This window comes from Notolabrus celidotus, chromosome 12 (assembly GCF_009762535.1).
Source record: "Notolabrus celidotus isolate fNotCel1 chromosome 12, fNotCel1.pri, whole genome shotgun sequence".
NCBI lineage: Eukaryota > Metazoa > Chordata > Actinopteri > Labriformes > Labridae > Notolabrus > Notolabrus celidotus.
In genome coordinates this window covers 30,460,360-30,483,654 of record NC_048283.1, presented here as the reverse complement: position 1 = coordinate 30,483,654, position 23,295 = coordinate 30,460,360, and the positions used below count along the sequence as shown (strand labels likewise).

The 23,295-nt window shown below is 38.8% G+C and overlaps 2 protein-coding genes across 3 annotated transcripts; both read left to right on the top strand.

Moving 5' to 3' along the window:
- The first annotated feature begins 3,669 nt into the window (after positions 1-3,669).
- On the top strand, positions 3,670-6,012 carry LOC117822940 (lymphocyte antigen 75-like). Of its 2 annotated transcripts, none has more exons than XM_034697913.1 (3): positions 3,670-3,962; positions 4,074-4,371; positions 4,890-6,012. In XM_034697913.1, the coding sequence occupies exons 1-3, from the start codon at positions 3,685-3,687 to the stop codon at positions 5,091-5,093; spliced, it is 780 nt and encodes a 259-aa protein (XP_034553804.1). In that variant the 5' UTR covers positions 3,670-3,684; the 3' UTR covers positions 5,094-6,012. The 2 variants fall into 2 exon arrangements, with proteins under 2 accessions (XP_034553804.1, XP_034553803.1); XM_034697912.1 differs by having other exon boundaries at positions 4,071-4,371.
- A 6,639-nt stretch (positions 6,013-12,651) lies between these two features.
- tmem147 (transmembrane protein 147) lies at positions 12,652-21,158 on the top strand. The gene is made up of 8 exons (XM_034697914.1): positions 12,652-12,758; positions 14,276-14,378; positions 14,855-14,924; positions 15,631-15,696; positions 16,972-17,108; positions 17,205-17,289; positions 17,415-17,536; positions 20,358-21,158. The coding sequence occupies exons 2-8, from the start codon at positions 14,302-14,304 to the stop codon at positions 20,476-20,478; spliced, it is 678 nt and encodes a 225-aa protein (XP_034553805.1). The 5' UTR covers positions 12,652-12,758; positions 14,276-14,301; the 3' UTR covers positions 20,479-21,158.
- Positions 21,159-23,295: the final 2,137 nt, after the last annotated feature.

Sequence of the window (23,295 nt, the reverse complement as noted above, 5' to 3'; positions counted from 1 at the left end):
GCTAGCAGACATTGGTGTCAGAGTGATAGAGCCCCCTGCTGCCTCCTCTTAGGTATAGCAACAAGAGTTGAAATGCACCCTGCATCCTGTGATCAGTCACTCCCTCCAGAGAGGAAGTGACATGAAAGCTTTGGAAAATATTTGTGAGGGTTCTACTGCAGCGCCTCCTGCTGTTTCACTGAACACACTGTATGAGCAGAACACCTACAGTGTGATGGGAACATGGGCATGCTGGAACAGATCTGGTTTAAGAGGAGAAAGCATTTGGTACAGAAGGATACATTTGTTGGAAGTGAGGTATTTTAACCATCCTATTATCCTTGGGGTCAATGGACCCCATTCAATGTTTAATGTCTATATATTAATGAGTAACATCTTTTTTTTTGGCTTCATATTTCATGAATTTTCCTAATTTAATGGGGACAACTGGGGAAACATAAAATTTAAATGTTGATGTGTTCCAATTACGCATCACTGTTCCTGAGGTTCAATTTGACCCCAGGCTGTTTTAGATGTATAGAAGATAAGAAATATCAACATTTTATAGACATTTGTTTTGGTTGTTTTGGATGATATTGAGGACACTATAACCAAGGACACTGCCACATGTGACTGCAGGAGCTGGGATCAAACCGCCAACCTTTAGAGTGAGATATAATATTTCCAGCCACCATGTCTCTAAAGACATTCAATGATGTGTCCTGTGTCATACGTTTATAGAAACAAGGCAGGGCCGACGAGAGCATGACAAACTCTCAGCTGATTGATGTTCTGTTTTACAAATAAAGTTCTTCTGAATGCTTTAAATTGAGTTCATGCTTAAATATATTTTATTTAAAGAGCTATTCAGGTAGGCAACAAAGAAACATGTACCTGACACATAAACCTGGGTAACAATCAGTTTCTGGAGGTTTAAATTGCTGGGGTCAAATTGACCCAAGGATAAAAGATGTTAGTCAATTTGAGGATAACGGGAGGGTTAAGTATTTTGAATACTTTTAGAATGATAAACAAAAGGAAGAAGTGTTGCCGTTGTGGAAATGGATGATTTTTGTCCATGTTCTCTCTTAATCATTCTTCTGATAAGATGAGATAATCCTTTTTTCGACCCACAATGGGGACATGTACAGTGTTACAGCAGCAAAGTGGATAGTGCAAACATTACCAAAAAAGAGCATATCAAATTAGTCATTTTTAAGATAGTTATTATTATTATTATTATTATTTAAAAAGTAAATAAGTGAATCCCAATAATTTTGTATCATGATAATAGTGATATATTTCTTTCCGACAGCAGTCAGCTGCTCAGCTTTTGGACAAAAACACAGTGACAAACACGTATCTAGTGTGAATAACATTTTGTTGTAGCTAAGGTTAGGATGGTGAGGTAACAATGTTGTGACCTGAATCTTTTGACTAAAGAGATTCAAATCTGGTTGTTTGCCTGCAGCTTGAGTTCCCCTGATCTCATGCATGGAGACATTTAGATTGTAGAGAACTTGAATCAGCCCAGAGGAGAGATTTCTTCTTTTTGAATCAACAAATCAAAGTAAATCTTAGTTAAACAGGTCTCCTTGTAACTTTGTGAAGGTTTTTCAACTTTTACTGCATCATTTTTGAATTTAAACAATTAATTAAAGCCCAATCAATATTTATATTATTCATACTTGTATAAGTCAGTACAAAGTTTGATCAGAGTGTTATCGACTAGTTTCACCGAATTATTATTGAGTAGCTCCACAAGTAGATGCGGGAACAATTTCAACATATTTTTTGCAGCATTTTTTAATCATCTGTTAATTATTTCAAACGTTACAGTCCAACATTGTATATGCAGATTTAGAAAAAAAAGATATCAATCAATCAATCAATCTTTTTTTTTATAGCTCCAAATCACAACAAACGTTATCTCAAGACGCTTTTACAAACAGAGCAGGTCTAGACCACTCTATGTCAAATTATGAACAGAGACCTACACCAAGACAGGGTAAGACTCAGTCTGACCCCACCTTAATCCATCATGAGCATTGCACATCGCAGTATTTAGCTAGTTACAGTGGCGAGGAAAAACTTCCTCTTAACAGGCAGAAACCTCCAGCAGGACCAGACTCATGTTAGACAGCCATCATGCCTCGACTGAGTTGGGTCTTGAAAGAGGGATAGAGGGGAGTAAGAAAGAGAGGTGATAGTGATGATATGCCAAATCAAATCAAATCAAATCAAATCGTAATGAACTTATTGTACTATTTTTCCATCAAACACATTTTCAAGTGGATATCTCCCTCTTGTTTTACTGCAGCATATACATATATGCTTCTTGAATAATATCAACTATCACATACCAAGACCCTGCAATCTCCTTAGTTTTAGTTCTGTAGTATACACATACATGACTTTCTCAGCAGATATTTAAATGTTAGTCAACAAATCACATCAATTTTATAATTAGTTTATTCCAACTTGTTCCTATCAAACACAATCTAAGGTGCCTCTGTAATCAAAAATAAAAATAATGGAGCTTATAAAATGCGTTAAGATATTTACCATACATTAAATTATTGTCAGCAAATTCAAACATATTCTTTCTGAAGAGGTAGTTATTATTTGTTCTTATCATAACCTGTTTAACTGAAGTTCAATAGAATTTCACAGCCTCTTGTGTACATTTTAAAAAGAAAATCATACAAATATTCAATTTGAGAACAAAATAAAGGCTTACTTTTAGGGGGATAGGGATTTTGCTGCAGTGCTACCGACATTTTCACTGAACAAATTGCAGTGAGAGCACCTTCATGCACATGTGGTAACTAAAACCTACCGTATATTAAGAGGGGTGACTAATATTAATCATTAAATGTAAGGCAGGATGTTTAAAGTCACATTTTCAGGACCAAAGGCAGAAGAGCCTGTTGTCCAAAACAATTAAATCTGGTGATTTGCGTGTAGCCTCATTTCCCCATGAAGCACAGAGAGGTTTTGAATGTAAAACATTTGAATGGCTCAGGTTCTCTGCTGCAGTGGAAAATATCTCTTCCCTTCATTGCACATGACTGGATTCGTGTCCACTTAGTTTTTTTTAATTGTCTCTTTTGTTTTCAAGAGGTTTAACAAACAAACTGAGAGCAATAGTGTCTTTAAAGTTGTCTGATTAATAGAAACACAAAGTGTCCAAGGAGGAGAGGCATGGAGGAACAGAAGGAGAGTGTTTCAGAGGGAAGTTGCCATGGATAAGAAAATAAGTGTTAATATGATGAACTGTCGTGACATTTGATAAACATTCTGAAACTGTCGTGACATTTGATAGACATTCTGAAACTGTCGAGACATTTGATAGACATTCTGATCCGTGGTCACAAAAAGACAGATCATAATAAATGAAGTACGGTTCAAGCTCCCCTCAATCTGAACCCAGGGATTGATGCCAGGGTAAATCCAAGTTTTAACACGTACAGACTCCTGGTAGAAATGTGTGACAGATGTTTGACAGTTAAAACATAATCTGATTAAATGAATATCATGATACAATACATGGTACCTGATTCACCTTGGACTAAAAGGCTGAACTATGGAAGATAAGTTGACATCTGGATCAGGTGTGTCTATGTGGGAGTTACCAGGTACGCAGCTGCTATAAGAGCAGAGTGACAGCTCCTCTCTTAACTGGATGTGAGGACAGGAGCAGTCATGGAGGACAGAAAGAGCCTTCTGCTCACACTCTGCTTCCTGCTTACTGCCTCTCTGTGCATGGAGGCATTCCACTTAAAGAAGAGTCGTATCCTGAAACAGAAGAAGAATTTCACTGAGGCCACACTGATCTGTAGCGAGCAGTATGTTGACATGATTTCTTTAGCTACAGTTTATGATATTGACTTATTGATGCAGGATTATGGTCTCCAACATGTCTGGCTCAATGAACACAGAGACCCCACGAATTCCTTAGAGGGGGAAACACAAGATCTGAGGTGAATACGCAGTTTACATGTTTTACTTTTAATGCTGAAACTGAAACGAAAACGAGGGTAATATGTGTTTGCTCTAATATGTGTTACTGTCCTTCATATTTTAACCAGCAGTGGTGACGGGGTGATGCCGCAGAGTAATCTAGATGATGATGAAGAATGTTCCATTTATGAGAGCGAAAGCGCGCAGCTGAACAGAACTGCATGCTCCCAGGAGTTTCCTTTCGTCTGCCGAAAGGACAACCTGGTGCTGGTGAAGGAGAACAAGACATGGGAGGATGCAGTGCAGCACTGCAAGGACATAAAGGTCTCATGTGAAAGCTGGATGCCGTGCAAATTTGGTCTCCTGACCTTAATGCAGTCTGACTACGACTATGTCAGAAGCAGGATCTACGACGCAGAGACTGAGGAGGTTTGAGAGTTATGAACTAAAATATAGATTTTTTTATTGTCTTGAAGTCACACAATGACTGGCTAGCTTGTGAACCTTTTAATGATGAAGTGTATGTATCTGTTTGTGACAGGTTGCATTTTTAAAGCTGTTAGCCAAGAGTCATGCTCCTGTATCTTAGAGGTCGTTTAAACAGTCTTTTAGGAACACAGAGATAAAAATGAAAATAATTAGACTTAAGTTATTTTCAATGAAACACTGGCATGAAAAGAAGGTTAAATTAAAGAGGTATTCTCCTTTTACAATATTAAACCAACAAGACTGAGTCGCACAGCCTCTTTGAGCAACCAGTGACTTCAAACTCTTTATTTTAAGACAGAGTCAAAATTATACCCTGTAAAAATTTTTGTGATGGTTGTTCTAATTTAATCAAATTACTTGGAGTTAAACAAGGAACCCTCCTCGTTAGTCTCTCCAATAATAATCAAAGTCAGGGCGCTTAAAGATAAAACAATAATGGTTTGCTCTCTATGTCTCAGGTTTGGACAGGCCTGCGCTTCCTCGGAGGATTCTGGTTTTGGACGGATGGACAGCAGCTGGACGACGAAGGGGCGCTGCCACTCTGCCCACCCCAAAAGGAACGCTGCGGGACTTTGTCCAAAATCGGCACAAATAACTGGCTGACCAGGGACTGCTCTGAAAAAAGAAACTTCATCTGTGCCAGAAAAATGAATGGCATGTAAGAGTGAAGAACAAAGGTCATTTTGGCTGAGACCTGTTTGTCTGTAGTTTAACAGATTGATTTCTCTGCATACTATACTCAACACTGACCATGATTAGCTTTAATCATAATGTTTCTAGAAATAGAGGACAAGATGCTCAGAAATATAGCAAAGATTAAAAACGAGAACTACCACACAGGAGGGAAGGAGAGGGATTTTAAATTCTGGTTTACCTTTAGAAAAATGAGACACTTGTTGGAGAAAATATTCTTATTGTTGGTGACATATCAATCCTTGTTATCATAATCTGTGCTTTAAGTTTTAAATGAAGAAGGCACACCAGATCAGATTATTCAACATCCACCCTTCTTGAAATGAAAATCATGACTCAGTCCAGTTGGAGCTCAGAACTGAGAACGGATACAAAATCTCTAAACGCTGTAAATAAAACATATTCCCCTCATGTCTAACTGAACATTACTGATTTAATGAATCTGCCTTACACTTTGTTTGGAGAGAAAAGTTAGGGGGAATGAAAAGACTCACAGCAACCAAAATAGGGAATATATATATATTTACAATAACCTGTTTCATGTGCTGATTGACTCACAGGGAGAGTGTGTTATTATGTGTGTTTTTATGGCTTAATAGTTCTTAAGATTTCCATTTGGTTATTGAGGCATTTCAGTTCAAACAAGTGAAATGGAAAGTGATTGACTTACTACTGTGTGAAACTGTGTGAACCTCTCTTTTTTTATTTAGGATTTAGATATTCAAACAACAGGCAGCATTAGTTCTTTCACTGCAAACAAAAGGTTTTTTTCTGAAGGTTGAAGGGTACCAGTATGTTTATTGCTCATAACCGTGACTTACATTTAAACACTTAATACACTTGAGTCACTGTCACAACATTTTACCTTTAATGTGTTATGTTTTATAACTTCACAAAATTGTGTAGATTACTTTATTAAAGTGTTCATCTATCACTATTGCAGCATGTTGTGGAAAATGTTGAGTCAGGGCTTCTTCTGGTGGTCACTCAATGAAGCTGTGGTTATGTTATTTATGCTTTATTTAAGGATACACATTTCTCAAGTAAAATGGTTTCAGACAGAAACTCAGAGGATCTGAAAAAAATGTAAATGAACCAGGAAGGTAAGTTGTGAAACGTGTGGTCACTTTTAGGAATTTCCATCTGTGGAAAAAACACTTAAAATACTGAACATAAAGCTGAACGTGTATTTGGAACTTGGGTCTTACATTTGTTTTATCACCTGAGATCAAACTGAAGATATCTAAAAAAGGTAATATTAAAAACTGGACTTTCTAGGTTTGACAATTAAACAAAAACATCATCCGCAAACAGAGAAATGTTCATGACCTAGCAGTATTACACCTGTAATATTCCTGTTATTATTCATGGTGATCCCTGACTAATCACTTCAATAAGCATTGCAAACAGTATGCAAATCATGAATAGTCCTGTCTGGTCCCTCCTCCTACACCAAATCAATATGGCTCCATTTTCCTTAACTCTGGCACGATAAACTCCAGAGTGACCTGATTCAAAGGTCTCCTACATCAAGACTCAATGGCTGATGTATCATGCCATGAACTACCTCTTGGACTTGAATAATTAAAGCTAATGACGGACTGCCATTTTGGCTTGTTGAACAAAAACAGCATATTTACAGCCATGCCCAGGGGTCATGATTTACAAACTTTAGTTTGGCTTCATCTCATCTGACTTCAGTTTGGTCTGCTGCTAAAAGAGACTTTATTGAATTAGTTATCATCTCCAACATGACTTAAAGGTGACATATCACGCTTTTTTCATCAATATATATTGGTCTAAGAGGTCCCCAAAACATGTCTTTAAAGTTTATGCTCAAAAAAACACTTTGAAATCAGATTTTGGCATGCCTGTAAATCCCTCTTCTTCAGTCCTCCTCAGAACACTCTGTTTTCCCTCTGACCACGCCCCCTCAGGAAGTGGATGTGGCCTCGGCTCTCCAGCACGTTGATCTAATGTTTACATGTTGGCTGAATATACACGGCTGCTCAGAGACCGCGTTACTTCAACCCTCTGAATCTGATCCAGAATCTGATCCTGACAGAGAGGCGCCTGCAGCAGGACCTTTCTGAAGGATTGGTCACAGATTCTGTGTTTCTTGTTGTTTTATTTGTCAGTATGTCGACGTGTGTCTTGGTACACAGCTACAGCTACGACATGTAGCTATGTAGCTATGCTAACTAGCGCTAGCACTTATCCATGATAAATAAAAATCCTCCACTAGATCTTCAAATCTGCAGACGTGGGGAGTAAAACCGACCTTTGTGTTTATTAAGACAGCCTACAACTAGCATGCCTCCCTCCTAAGCTCCTTGTTAGCACACATTTGTGCAGGTAATGAAAAACAGAGGGGGGATTCAGTATTATTTTATACAGTCTATGGGCTGAACAAGCTCTGAGCTCTGACTCCGTGACAGACCGGATATTGTTGTTACGTAACAAAAACACAGAAGTCTGAAACGGCTCGTTTCACACACATTTACAGAAAGGTGGAGAAATCAAAACAGGGGCAGAATGGATTTTTTTCATTCTCGGGGGGTTTGTAGACATGCTAGGGACACATATTTCAGGTAAAGAACCATTAAAAAGTCAATTTTGCATGATATGTCACCTTTAAGTTTCACACCTCACAATGGGACAGAAAGTTGCTGAAACATACATGGTCCAAAATGCCTCAAACTCAATGTGTTCGAAACGTCTGCATGCTAAAATCCAGTCTTTGTCCCAGTGCTACTGACTGATAAGAAACAGTGAGCCTTTTGTGACTTGCTTCACTTGTGTGACATATAATTTACATTAAACTTGAAGCCGTTCACACTGCTCTCTGTCCAAAAAAGACAGCACCGCAGCAGCTCACTGTGCAGCTGCAACACAACTCTCTTTAAATCTGACCTCAAGTTTTCCCTCTCAAGCTTTTGGTAAAAGCTTTCTTAATACAAGGTGAAGTCAGATAAATGTTAGATGGTATGCATCGAGTAGAAAACGCTGTATTAGAGCCTGAAAACTCCAACCATGTCAAAGGTTGAGGGTGAAGGGGTTTGCTTGATTCAAATCTGCATTTTATGATATCATGTCATTTGCATGAAATCAAATGAGTTTTGAAAAAGTGAAAGATAAACAGGAGTCCAACCATGTGCAGTGAAGGGAAGGGCCCTGTTTCTCTATGCATGTGAGTCTGATTCAAATAGTCTACATTCAAAAATACTCTATACTGGATGGGGAAATCAGGCTGCAGGCAAATAACCAGATTTGAATCTCTTTAGTCAAAAAAATGCACACAACAACATGCTTAACCTTAGACATTAGGTAATCCAAGATATCTTAACTTAACACTTTAAATGTCACTGTGGTTTTGAGAGAAGCCAAGCAGCTGGCGGCACTTTGAAAGCGAGTTATCAGCACACTAGCAAAAAGCACACAGGTATTAATCACCACTTTTCAACAACATCAAATGTTCTTAGATTTTAGTGCTTGAAAATTTGAGTCTAAACAAACTTACTTCACACATGTCTTGCTATGATGAATGCAATATCAATATCAAATCGGTATTTGTTACAGCATGCACATGTTTTCATTGTGCTGTGAAAGGTGTCCCTAATGTGGTGTGTTTGTTTAAGCAGTAGGATGCATGGCAACAAACTCCTTACAAACATTTCCAAAGATTTGAATTTTTTTGTTTTTTTCAAGGAAGTAACAAAAATAAGGCACGGGTCAAAAATTAATAAAAAACGTTCGTCCTAATCTCTAGAGAGAGAGCACATATTGGAGGGGAGTTATACTGCGGTCTCTAAAGAAATTCATGTAAGTATATCAAGCAAAGAAAAAGAAGAACACATTATAAGAGGAGTTGAAACCTTTTGGAAACAGGTTATAAATAGATCAATTTGTCACTTTCAAATATGATCTGGTTTATCTGAGGAGATAAACACTCTTGACTTTACCCCGGATAAGGCCTCGTCCCTGACTTTTTTGAGCCAGAGCACATTTCATTCACTGACAGACTTCATGGCATAAGGAACACTGACTTTCTTACTTGGTTTTAATACTTTACTGCATTAACATTTCAAAATTAGAAAGTTACAAATTGTTTTAAAACAGCCAACTGGATGTTTTAGTCTCACCGTCTAGGTTTTCCCAGCTGCTGGAGGAGCCGTGGCCCCTACGAGCAAATCCTTACCTTCTGCTTAGGGCCTGTCCTAAAGTCTGACTGAGCATGGCTGCCAGTAAGGCAGTAAAACAGTGGCTTTTAGTCAGCAACCTTAACTGTAAAAGACTGGTTTCATATAGTTGATGAAATCTTTACATCTGAAAAGATTACCTTCTTGATGATGCTTCAGAAAACTACGATTGAGAAAGGGCTGCATGGTGGTGCAGTGGTTTGAATTATTGCCGAACAGCAAGAAGGTTCCTGGTTTGAATCCTGAGGGGCTTTTCCTTGTGGAGTTTTCATGCATGTGTGGGTACTCTGCTGGTACTACAGCTCCCGCCAAAGCCCAAATATAACAGCCCTGTTAAAAACTGGCAAATAATCTAAGGTGTACCCTGCCTCTTGTCCACTGACAGCTGGGACAGAGGTTCCAGTCCCCCACAACCCTGAGTGGGATGAGCAGTACAGATGATGGATGATTGGGAGAAGTGAAAATCATATATCTCTCCAAGATGCCGTACCTTTGTTTGGATCTTTTTATATATTTTAAAAGTTTACACACATGTTTACCTCCCTCTGCTTTCAGTCCCTCTTGTTAACTTTTTTAAACCTGTTTAATCTAAACTGTAAAAAACTGAAGAGAAGGATTGGATCACTCTGGGTATTGTCTCGCCTGATGACTGTTTAATCATCTGTGGTTCCATTTGATTAAAAAATCAAATCAAACTTTCAAAGTAAACTTTGAAGGAACAAGTAACCCTGAATAACTCACCGGTGACTGTTTAAAAAAGTACAATAATGAAATGACCGTCATATTACAATATAGCTGACATCCATTCAGACTAAAAGGCTGGACTAAAGACAAGAAGTGGTCAGCTGGGTCAGGTAGGGTGTGTCCATATGGGAGAGACCAAATATGCAGCTACTATAAGAGCAGAGTGACAGCTCCTCATAAGCCTCAAACCACAGCATACTCTCAAAACAGGCTCTTGAGACTTGTTGTGGGGACAGGAGCAGTCATGGGGGGCAAAAGCAGCTTTCTGCTCACACTCTGTTCCCTGCTCATGGCTGCTCTGTGCATGGAGACATCAACCATAAGACAGCATGTGTATCTAAGAACAAATAAGCTGACCTGGAGCAAAGCAAGACTGTACTGCCAGAAATTCCAGATTGACCTGGTCTCTTTAGAAACGGCAAGAACGGTGAGCAAATGGTTGATGGATGCAGGTGTGGAACAAGTCTGGATCGGTGAACACAAAGACTCCTGGAATCGGTCAGCCCTGGAGAATGTCCGGAAATGGTAAAAATTATCCGTCTGAAATGATCTTCATGCGGCTTCAGTATTTTGAAATAAAAGTGATGTAAACTGCATTTGCTTCATATGTTTATACCCTTTGTTTGTTTTACCAGGGGAGCTGGAGAGGTAGCCGAAAATGACACTTCGGAATCAGATGAAAGTGCTCCAGATGATGAAGAATGTGCCCTTTTTCAGATCCAGACAAAACAGCTGAGAAGCGGGGCATGCAACAAGAAGCATTCATTTGTCTGCTTAGGTGACAACCTGGTGCTGGTGAAGGAGAACAAGACGTGGGAAGATGCCCTGCAGCATTGTGAGGACATGGAGACCAAGTGTGAAAAAAACAGGGGGGAGTCATGCAGGTTCCCCTTCAGTCTCCTGACCTTAATGCAGTCTGACCATGACTATGTCAGAGACAGGATCTACAGCGCAGAGACTGAGGAGGTTTGAGAGTTTTGAATTAAAATATTTAGTTCTCATGTATTAGAATTATAAAATGACTCAGTCGTTCTGACTGTAACCTTTTACAATGATGCAGCAACACAACTCTTCGGATGAAACTTGCCGCCTCTTGTGGTAATCATTGAAATGCAATATGATGGGCAGGCAGATATTTGAATAAGGAGTACACTTTAAATGCCATAATAGGTTTGATTAAAAACGCCATTTAAAGACGTGTTTAAATTAAGGATGAGAAAGTATTTGGATGTTCACTTTGGGTTTCTGAATATAGGCCTCTCCTTTAAATATTGATCGAATTACTAGAAATTTGAAGAAGAAGGCAACGTTGTTGATGCTCCTTTTGGCTTTAATTTGAATTTGAATAAAAGTCAGAGCACTCAAAGATAAAACAATAACAGTTCTCTCTGTGGGTCTCAGGTTTGGACAGGCCTGCGGTTCCTTGGCGGATACTGGTTTTGGACGGATGGACAGGAGTTGGAAGATAAGGGAGCGCTACCTCGCTGTCCGTCCCAGTGGAAACACTGCGGGACTTTGTCCAAATATGACACAGACAACTGGATCACCAGGGACTGCTCTGAAAAAAGAAACTTCATCTGCGTCAAAAGAAGAAAGTTCTGAGAAAATGTGTGACATCAAGACAAAATTTCAGTTCTTTGCAACCTTTGTGTCTTTGATATCATACTGAGCACTCTACATATTCCTAGTTTCTATGTTTTGTTATTATTATACTATCTTTGAAAATAGAAGCATAGATTTGGGGGATTTGCAAAAAAAAAAATGCTTGTTTAACTACTGAGTAAGAAAGAATATTAGCTTACAGAGAAAGAGAAATGTTACTTTACCTTCATCAATAAAGATGTTGGTGGAAAAATGCATCTTATTTTCTCTGCTGTTTTACAAATTAATGTCTTTTATAGTCATTGTTGTAGACATTAGATTCAAGAGGACACCGTCCTTCCATTACATACTAAAAGTTAGCCTTCTTTGCTTCATATCAGTGAGATGTAAAAAGAGATCCCAGCAGCAAGACCTTAAATTCTGCAAATTAGACATATGTTGTCTCATGTTTTGTTGACTCTTTACAAATTTTACTCTGAAAGCACCTGGAGTCAATACTGAACTGGGTCGATCAGCATTTTCCATTGATGCCCCTAAATCATGGAATACGCTCCAACAGACTTTAAAGTTGATATCCATTCCCTCTTTTGCAGAGTTTAAGACTTTGATCTCTGACCACTGTGACTCAAACTGTATCTGTTAATCTGTTATTTTGTGAATGATTGTGTGTTTGTTTGTTGTTTCTAATGTGCCTGTGATCTCGGTAACAATGGAAATGAGGGAAACCTCAATGTCTTCTCCTGAATAAATAAAGGTTTTCAATTGAATTGAATTGAATTGTAATTTAGTTTAAAGAGCAGATGTTTCCTGCTGATTTCACTTGTAGAGATTTTGTGTCAATAAACAGAGTTTTTAAGTCTGAAAGTTATTTCACGGAGGTTGAGACATTTTTGGTTAAACAACGAGCACACACTGATTTGAATCAACAGAAACTGTGGAAATGCAGATTTTCAGAAAAAATCTGATGAAAATTGTGAAAATTGAAAATGTCTAGTTCCTACCGGAGACTTTGTCGGAAGCATTTCTGAGCTGGACCGAGGCTACTTCCGGTCTCATTCAACTGGAGCACGACGCCTGTTTTTTAAAACGGTAAGTGTTGACACAGATTTAGTTTAATGTACGCCTTCTGTCCTGTGGTTTAGATGAAACATTAAGAGATATTTGATGATTAAACTCCTTTAAGAGAAACTACCGTCAGGATCATTTCTGACTCATGTGGAGGAGCGAGAGTTCACCGGCTGACAGGAGGATGCTAGTTCTGCTAGCTGGTGCACAGATTATTACTATTCCTAATTGTATTACATTATAATACAAAGTTTACTGTATAGCCCTGTTAAGAGCTCACACCATAAACCTGACAACATTCAACAGCAATGACAGATGTATTTTTTCTCTGTTAAGCTCAAATTCAGCCTGTTAGCTTGTTTGTATTACGGTGAGTTCAGGTGTCATTGCGGGATCTTCAGTCAGTTAAATATTAACCATCAACCACAGTTGTTATTAATTAGACACGCACTTTTAAAATTGGTCAATTTAACTGGATTGAATGTTTAAATAACTTGCATTTAAGTCATGGGACAAAAACGCAAGCTTCAATGAGACAGTACGAGAAATCTTCCAGCACTGAAATAACATCGATGATATTTAGGTTTTGCAGTTTTTCTCTGAAAATTGCATCTTTAAAGGATCAGGACTTTTGTTTAAACAAACTATACATACATTAGTATTAAATGAAAACTGTTGGTGTGCCCAAATTTGGCAGTATTAACCCTCCTGTAATGTTGCGGGTCAAATTGACCCTTTTTAAAGTCTATTTTTAGGCAATATATAAGCCTTCCAAACCTGCTAAATGCAGCATAAAAATCTAGAGAGCATGTGACAGAAGAGATGTCGTGTTAAAGTATCAACATCACTGCATAATAAATAAAAAAATTCAAAATGTAAAATCAAATAAACAAAAATCTATGTCATGTAAAAGTATTGTATTTATATTTAGGGTTTTCCAATTAACAATAAAAACAAGTTTTAACACGAGTTATCTTCATTGAACCATGATCTGTGAGAATTAAACAACACCAATGGACCAAATCTTGATTTAAATGGTTAGTAATGGAGTTAAAAATATGATTTAAAAAATGTTTATTGGGATTTTTTTGGTTCTGACACTTTTGGATAATTGAATATGCCCCGGGTCAAATTGACCCAGGTACATTATTGCTGTTCCAGAGAAACAAACATAACAGGAGGGTTAACAGAAGTCTGATATTGGTTTGTTATTGGTAACATTTGTCTCAGAAGTCCTTAAAAAGTGGAGAAGGGGGGTGTGTATCAATCAAAAGGTTTGCAGTTTATTCCCAGCTCTTGAAGTCTACATGTCCAAGTGTCCTTGGTCCAGACTCTGAACCCCAAGTGGTCCCTGGGTTGCGAAGTCAGCAGCGTATAAATGTGTATGAATGAGACTGGTTGGTACTGATAGGTGATATAAATAGTTTTCTCCTCCATCAGTGTGTGAATGTGTGGGTGATTGTGCTTTGAGCGCTCAGAAGGCTTGAAATGTGCTGTATTTGTACACACCATTTACCCTCTGTGTCTCTGTGTCTCTGCAGGCAGCTGATTTCTGTGACCTGACATCATGACGCTGTTTCACTTTGGGAACTGCTTTGCTCTGGCGTATTTCCCTTACTTCATAACATACAAGTGCAGCGGCCTGTAAGTGTCTGAATCAGAGATCTGCAGCATGGCGTCTTAATGTTGTCTCAGTTTATATTCTATCAACCCATCTGTAGCCAGTGAAGCATAGCTGCAGTGAAAGATGGAAAGTAATCATGTGTTGTACTGTGCCACATTATGAAATAACAGTCATAGCATCATGATTTAAACATACATGGTTTCTCTTGTATTCCTCTGCTGAAGTAACTTGTGGAGAGATTAAGAAGTCTGCTAATAATCTGATTAGCAGAGATTTGGGAGGGGTCTACATAATCTTCTTAGAACTGGGAAGTGTGCTCTTGAATTTGGTAATTCATGTGCTGAACTACAAACCTTTATTTCATGTAGTGTTATTTGAATAAGACTCAGATTTCTGTCAGTTTCTGTCTTGTTTTCTTCATGCTTTGTTAAATGTTGTGCACTGTGCCTTCTTATTGTTGAGTCCTGGCATCACAATGTTTGTGTTCACCTTGTAGTTCAGAGTACAACGCCTTTTGGAGATGTGTCCAGGCAGGAGCAACGTACCTGTTCGTCCAGCTCTGTAAGGTGAGTGAGCTGCCTGCTGATCTGACAGGTGGTCATCACTTTGATGTGAATGGAAGAAATGATTGCAGGAAGAAAGCACAGAGTGTCTCTACTCATGGGTGCTCACAGGATGGTTAGATGTTCAGTTTTTTGTTTTTCATCTTGAAGTACTTTAAAGGGAAATAAGGAAACAGTGAGGAGTCTGTAGAGATGATGTGTTGTATTTTATCAGTCAGAACTAATAAAGTTTATTATACATCTACAACTATTGATTACAAACTGATAACATGTTACATATCATCACTGTCAGGCAGAAACCTTGTATCTCCAAAACCACAACTTTCCAGGAAGTAAAAAAAGAACAGTTTTTCACATAATAAACATGCATGAGATTCAACCACAAGCTTTTAGAAATAGTTGTATTTGTTTTATTTCAGAAAGCCTACCGACAGACATTAAGGAAGATCAATAGTGTTAATTAATGGAAGAAAATGTCATAGATTAAATATGGAGATACAAGGTTTCTGCCCGACAGTGACAATATGAAAAAAGTATTTTACAGTCAGCTTAACGTTCGCTATCAACTGCAATGTGTATGTGCAATATGAATTCAAGTCTCTCAACTGGGAAAAAAAAAGTCCAACAAAAATGAAAGTCACATGATTTTTTTCCTCCACCATATGATTGCAGGTTAAGTCAAATGTTTTGCCTTCTTCTTGTGTTTCAGATGCTCTTTTTGGCTACATTTTTCCCCACATGGGAAGGAGGAGCTGGTATTTATGATTTCGTTGGGGTGAGTCCCTAATCTTCATCTCAGGAACCACGTCAGAAATGAAGATTAGCTTTTTGTTGTCCTTCAGATGTTTTCAACTATAAACTAGGGATGGGAATTTCAAGCCAAAATACTATTAGATAATCATTGGCATCTATTCAACGCTTAATCGAATAATCCCCCCCCACCACACACACACACACACACACACACACACACACACACACACACACACACACACACACACACACACACACACACACACACACACACACACACACACACACACACAGATGCAGACCAAGCGTGCCGGATACAACCCTGGTGGTGAAGCTTTCAGCAGTGTGACTGCCCCCTGGTGGCTGGCTGCAGTATAGGTCAAAAAATCCGTCTCCCCCATTCATTTGAATGGGGGAGCAGTCAAACTTTAAAAAATAAATACACGTCATACGAATATTTCTCACATCCGTATGCTGTGGTGATATGTAGTTAGTATTTGACTGTTTTGTGTCCAAGGCCTCTTTTTTCTGAAAAGTTTCTTTTTCGTTAGTTATTAGAGTTTAAAAACGGGGTTTTACTTCCGGGTTTCCTTTGATTCACAGCCGCCATAGAACGAAACTTCAAAGGACACACAGCGTCTTGTGACGTTACGCTGTAGGGCGGAGCTTATTACAAAGGCTTCACAGGCTCTGGCTGCACAAGGGCGGCGCCCAGGAGAGGGATTTTTTGGCTTCAGAACTGTACAACGGGAAGAGGCGGAGCAACGCTATCCATTTTTATTTACAGTCTATGATGCAGACGCAGACCTGTCCTGTCCTGTTAACAGCCCGTTTGTGTTGCAGTCACATGAACCAGCAGCAGGACGAGGTGCTAGTAGCCGTCACTGACAGCGTCTGTCTCGATCTTTACATTGAAACACATGTAGTAGTGTGAGATTCAGAAACGGAGAAAATCGCTGTGACTGTCGCTAATATTTTCTTCTTCTTTTGCTATTTAATGCAGTTAGCATTCTTCTTCTTCTGTTTGCTAATGGGGTTAGCAAACAGCTTTAAGACACATGTAGCCACCGTCTGGCAGGAATACCATAATACAACCAGACGTCTGTAAGAACAGTGAAATATTTAACTTTTTAAAATGAGAAAATTTTCAAAGTAAATCTTCAATTATTACTAAGTGAACGAATATTGGAATATCCGATAATCATTGCCCATCCCTACTATAAACCCTGCAAAAATACAGAAAGCTAATAGAGTACAGTGTGCACACGATGTTTTATAGTGTTTCAATGTTTTTCAGGAATTCATGAAGGCAACAGTAGACCTGGCCGACCTGCTGGGTCTCCACCTCGTGATGTCTCGTAACCCTGGTAAAGGAGAGTACAAGATCATGGTGGCTGCCATGGGCTGGGCGACAGCAGAGCTTGTGATGTCCAGGTACGCAGTGATACTGTCCCTGCTGATGAAACAGCAGCTCTACTTTGTGATTGAGCACAATAAGCTCATGTTGTCTGTCCCGTTTTGACTCTTCAGGTGTCTCCCTCTGTGGGTGGGAGCCCGAGGGATTGAGTTTGACTGGAAGTACATCCAGATGAGCTTCGACTCCAACATTAGTTTGGTGAGTGTTCGTCTATTTTTAGGTGTTTTTACTACTTTCTCTATCATGTGAATGTTTTGCAGAACAGGACCTGAGTGTGTTCAACCATAAATCAAAAGTCAGTATTTCTTCCGTCTTCTTTATAGGTCCATTATATCGCCATGGCAGCAGTGGTGTGGATGTTCACACGGTATGACCTTCCTAAGACCTTCAGGCTTCCCGTCACAGTGCTGCTGGCTCTTTGTGTCTACAAGGCCTTCCTAATGGAGTGAGTGTGACATCCCTTCACACACACTCATACACTCAACTTTAACATAGAAACATCCAGACATGCTCAACACAGTTTCCATAGAGACAGATCTTCAGGAGATGACCTCTCTGAAACCTGGGAAGTCTGAACCGTAGGAGCTCAAGGATGTATCTGTGTAACCGTCAATACCTCGAGAATTCTGTTGAATTTCTGAAATAGAAATAATCAATTAAGATGCAACATGTGGATTAGTAAAGTGTTTAAAGGCACATTTTGTAGTTAGTTACATTGCATGGTTGCAGGACAACAAGACGGACTGCATCAATAAAAATGGTTTGGCCTGCACACTTTAATGACATTAAGATCCTGCTGCTCAGCTGAATGTTTGAATACAGGGACCTCAGCCTTATCTCTACATCTTACTCAGAGACTGTCTGAAAGAAGCTGGTATTACTGAACCAGCATACTCTGCTTTATTTTTACTGAAATCAAAATGGGACTATAATGAGAGTCTGAACATCGTGCTGTTCTAAAGGAGACACGAAACTATGATTCAGTCCTAAATATCAGCATGAAAATGTTTACTAAGGTGTACCACTAAAGCAACTGTGCAATAATTTAATCTTCTTTTTTTTCAATCAATTATTGCTTTTCTGCAACTTTTGGATCCCGTTCTAATATCTTTGTAATATTCAATCTAAGATTTTCCAAAATGCTGACAGCTCTGTAACAGCAGGTGTTGCTCACTGCTCAAGGTGATTCAAATCCCAGATGAATAATCATTCAGTCAGATTATGTAAAGCATAATGTATAAAGACAAAGCAGTGCTACACTGCTGCAAGGCAAAGGTCTCACTTTATTAAATGTCTCTAGACCAGGGGTTCCCAAAGTGGGAGTCAGGACCCCCTGGGGGGTCGCAAGACACTAAAGGGGGGTCGCGAGAAGTCTTTCAGATTTTTATTTTCTTTAAGTAATCTAAAATTGCATATTTTACCAATTGTTGTAAATATAATGACAAAAGCATCAGTAGTGCAGGTTCAGGAAACAGCAACATGTACATGAAGCTAGGCTGATTTCATCAGACCAGCTAAAAGAAGTATGAAGCAACATTTGAATGACATCCATGGACAGTGGGGGTCATGAGTCTTTGGCTCCTGTATTCTGGGGGTCCCTGCCTGAACAGTTCGGGAACCCCTGCTCTAGACATTATACAGAAGTCTACTTCTTCCACATTCAGGAACCTTAGACAACAAAATAACATTTAAATATTAGTAGACAGATAATGTCTGTGCACTTCCTCTATGAAATCCACTTACCCTTTTTCCATTTTAATGCTAAGCTAAGCAAAAAAAAGTTTATTTAGAAAAAAGAGAATTATCAGTTTAAGGGAGACACTGTTCAGTTAATGTGGACCACTAATGTTGTGGCTGCACTTTATTCTGTGAACCACAGGGTGGCGCTAGTTACACAAGCAATGATTGTGAGTATGTTCAATTTACAGGCTCATTTACAGTATTTCTCATTTACTAAAACACATTTCTAGTCATCCACCATTCTTTTCTCAACACTATAGGCACAAAACCCAATTTTCAAACTACATTCACCAAACCTCTGACTCTTCCTGCAAAACCTAAAAATGTTGTCAGATCATACCTCAAGTCAATCAAAATTAAAATAACACTAAGCAGTCATTACACACTACATCAAAACACTGAAAACACAACGCTCAGGACATGAAGCTGGAGAAATCATGTTTACTGTTCACAGCAGGCTAAATGAATGTAGCTCCTGGATACACTAAGAATAAAGTAAACACAAATACAAATGAGAAGAACATGGTCTATCACAGTAGCTCGGATTTCATCAGAAGTTACTGTTCTTTGTCTTTCTCGATTTCACTCCATTCCTCTTCCTCTGCCCCATCAGACCATTGTACAACCTTCAACAACCAGTGCTCTCTGAACTGACTTATATTGGTTTCCTCACATCATTAGCCACAAGTGTGATCATGTTTGAGTGGTTGTGTTTGAGTTTGTGACACTTGTGCTTCAAATGTATTTAACTTTTGCTACCTGTGCTTACCGTTATGCAACACAAGTGCATCACAGTGCAACATGTGTTTAGTGAGTGAGAATGTGTTTGAAGTGGTCTCACAGGTGAAAAGTGCTTCTGGTTTTGCCAAAAGAGTGACTGATTCGATACATGGGTTCAGGCTGCTAAGAATTTGGTTCAGAAAATAGAGTTTAGTGTTTTAGTGATTGAGAGATACAGTAATTTACAAGCAAACAGAGAGTTTGATTAAATCATCTTGATTAAAATAATGTTTTGATGATCAAATCCAACCAGAGGAAGATAAGTGCTTCACCTGCTGTTTATAATAACGACATCATACTGATATCACTTGGAGTGGTCTCATTCTGCCCGCTCTGTTGTTGTAATTGTCTGTACTTTGATGAATTCAAGTGTAATAACATGTCGCTGTTGCACTAATGAAACATCTTAAAGGTTGCTGATATTCTGCATAAAGAGGAAGAGATGATCGAGATGATAAGCAGATCATTGTACTGAACCTTCAGTTGTTATCAGTTTGTGAAGCTGGAGTGAAACATTTACAGTCTGTGATAACACCAAATGCACAGCTGATCATTGACATGAGGAGATGTGCATGTGGATAGAAAACAGAGATTCTTCAAATGAACATTTATTAGAATCTCAGACTCAAGTTTAGAGTTTTCAGAGCGTCCATTCAATCCTTCAATAAATGTATCTATCAATCTGAGGAACGGTTGAACCAGTTGTGTTTTCTAACGTCATGTTAACTCTGTCTCTTTGTTTGCAGGTTGTTTGTCCATGTCTTCCTTCTGGGCAGCTGGACCGTGCTGCTGGTGAAAGCCGTGCTGACCGGTGCCATCTCTCTCTGCTCACTGTTTCTCTTTGTCACTCTGGTCCACAGCAACTAAGAAACACTCTGAGAAAATCCTGCATCAGTGTCTTTGGTCCTGACTGAACATGTAAATCCTGAATGGACCTCTCAGTCTTCTTATCACCTTAAATCATCAAAGACTGATAAAGACTGCTTGTTGCTGTTTGGTAGTTGGACTGGTCTGGCGTACAAAGCGAGCTAGCATACCGTCTACCAACTGATGGGCTAACCAGTCCGTCTGGTTTGTTTGTCTCTACTCGGAGGAGTTGTGCATCTGTATGATCAGACCTGCTAAGCTGTGATGTTTTTTAAAGGGTGCATTTTGTATCAGTTTGACCACCGATGAATTTAAACTTTAGAAATGACTTATTATCTTCTTTGAGTTGTCCACTGGGCCTGCGTGAAGACTTAGATTAAAAAGTCACATTTATATGTAACAGATGACCGTGTTAGTACCTTGATGATTCATTATGTCGCCACAAATTTATCCATTTATTTATATCAAATGAATAAAACAAGTAGTTACAACATCAGTGTAGCAATATGTTTTGTGTTATTAATAAATAGTAATAAAAGTTCAAATGTTTAATTTAAAAATCTGAAAGCAGTCTTTGTTATTATTACGAGGACTTTCCAACAAGATGACCACATGGTGTTGAAGCGAAAGCCTCTGTGATTCCTGATGTTTGATTAATAAACATGTTTGTTTTTTTGTTATTTTCTTGTACTCGGTATTTTTTGGGTGGAGTGTTTCAGGGTTACAGTGAATACACTTTTTTATTTTTTATTTTTACGTGACTGCAAACTTTATAAAGTTTAAAGAAAAGAAACGATTACTAGTCTATTGAAGTACCAGCTGCTTTCTTGTTATAAAGCACTGTGAGCTAAATATTTCCCCTGTTAGTTTCTTTTAAATTCACTGTATAATGTCTTCAGTTTGTGAAATCAACTCTACTTAAATTTAACTTAGCAACAATTTACTTTTAACCTGCGCACGGATTCCAACAGGAGCAGTTCATGTTGCATCTGAAGTCCAAAGCAAATTCTGTCTGCAGCTGAAATTGTTTTTGACATCTACTGGTGAGTAGTTCTTACTTCACACTTCTACTTTTAACATGAGATAAGATTAACTTTAATGTCCCTGGGGGGGAATTTGTCATGGACATAAGTGCAGTGCTGATCACAGTCAATACATTCATCATACCAGTATTACAATAACATGCCCACTGTCAAAAATAAAATAACATGACACTGTGGGATACAATGACACAACAAAATACCAATAATACAATAAAATACCAGTAAAATAGGAATGATACAATAAAATACCAACACAATAGAATACCAATAATACAATAAAAGTACCAATAATACAATAAAATACCAATAATACAATAAAAGTACCAATAATACAATAAAAGTACCAATAATACAATAAAATACCAATAATACAATAAAATACCAAAACAATAGAATACCAATAATACAATAAAAGTACCAATAATACAATAAAATACCAATAATACAATAAAAGTATCAATAATACAATAAAATACCAATGAGGCAGTAAAAAGCAATGTCGTATTAACATTAGTGCAGAGTAAGTCGACCCTCATACTCCTACTAGAGCATTACGTTAGTGCAGATTGTTTGAGGAGTAGAGTGATGGAAGTAGGGCGGAAAGAGAGCTTGAAGTGATTACTTTTATATCTGCTCGCTCTGATCCGTCTTCCAGAGAGCAATAATTCATATTCTGAATAAAGAGCGTGAGAAGAGTCCTTCACTGGCGCCCCACAGGGATGTGTTCTCTCCCCACTGCTCTTCTCCCTCTACACCAATGACTGCACCTCAGGAGACCCCTCGGTGAAACTCCTGAAGTTTGCAGACGACACCACCGTCATCGGTCTCATCCAGGACGGAGACGAGTCTGCTTACAGACAGGAGGTGGAACAGCTGGCCCTCTGGTGTAGTCAGAACCATCTGGAGCTGAACCCGCTCAAGACGGTAGAGATGACAGTGGACTTCAGGAGAAGCCCCCCCCCACTCCCCCCCCTCACCATCCTGAACAGCACTGTGTCTACTGTGGACTCTTTCAGGTTCCTGGGATCCACTATTTCCCGGGACCTGAGGTGGACCTCCCACATAGACACAATCAGAAAAAAGGCCCAGCAGAGGATGTACTTCCTGCGTCAGCTCAGGAAGTTCAACCTGCCTCAGGAGCTGCTGATCATGTTCTACACCTCCATCATCCAGTCTGTTCTGTGTACCTCCATCACTGTCTGGTTTGGCTCTGCAACCAAACTAGACAAACACAGACTGCAGCGGACTATAAGGACTGCAGAGAAAATCATCGGTGTCGACCTGCCCCCCATCCAGGACTTGTACCGGTCCCGGGCCAGGAAACGGGCAGGGAGCATTACCGCTGACCCCTCACACCCTGGACACAAATTCTTCAAACTCCTCCCCTCTGGCAGGCGCTACAGATCACTGTGCGCCAAAACAACCCGCCATAAGAACAGTTTCTTCCCCCAGGCTGTCACTCTGATGAACACTAAACCATAACAGTGTCATACCTGTCAGATCAATACTCTCTGTAAATATACATGTAGATATACAATGCAACAATTCTCAAGCAGAATTCCATATTTCTATTTTTTGTACTATTTAACTTCTATTTTATAATGTAAAACTACCTCTGCAACTCACCACTGCACTTTATCATATTATTTTAGCCTGTACATATTAGTCAAGCTATTTGTTGTTTCTTTGTATTTATAGCTAAGGTTATTGTTATTATATTTTCATTTTATTTTTTTATTGTAGTTCTTAGTTCTTATTCTTATTCCTATTCTTA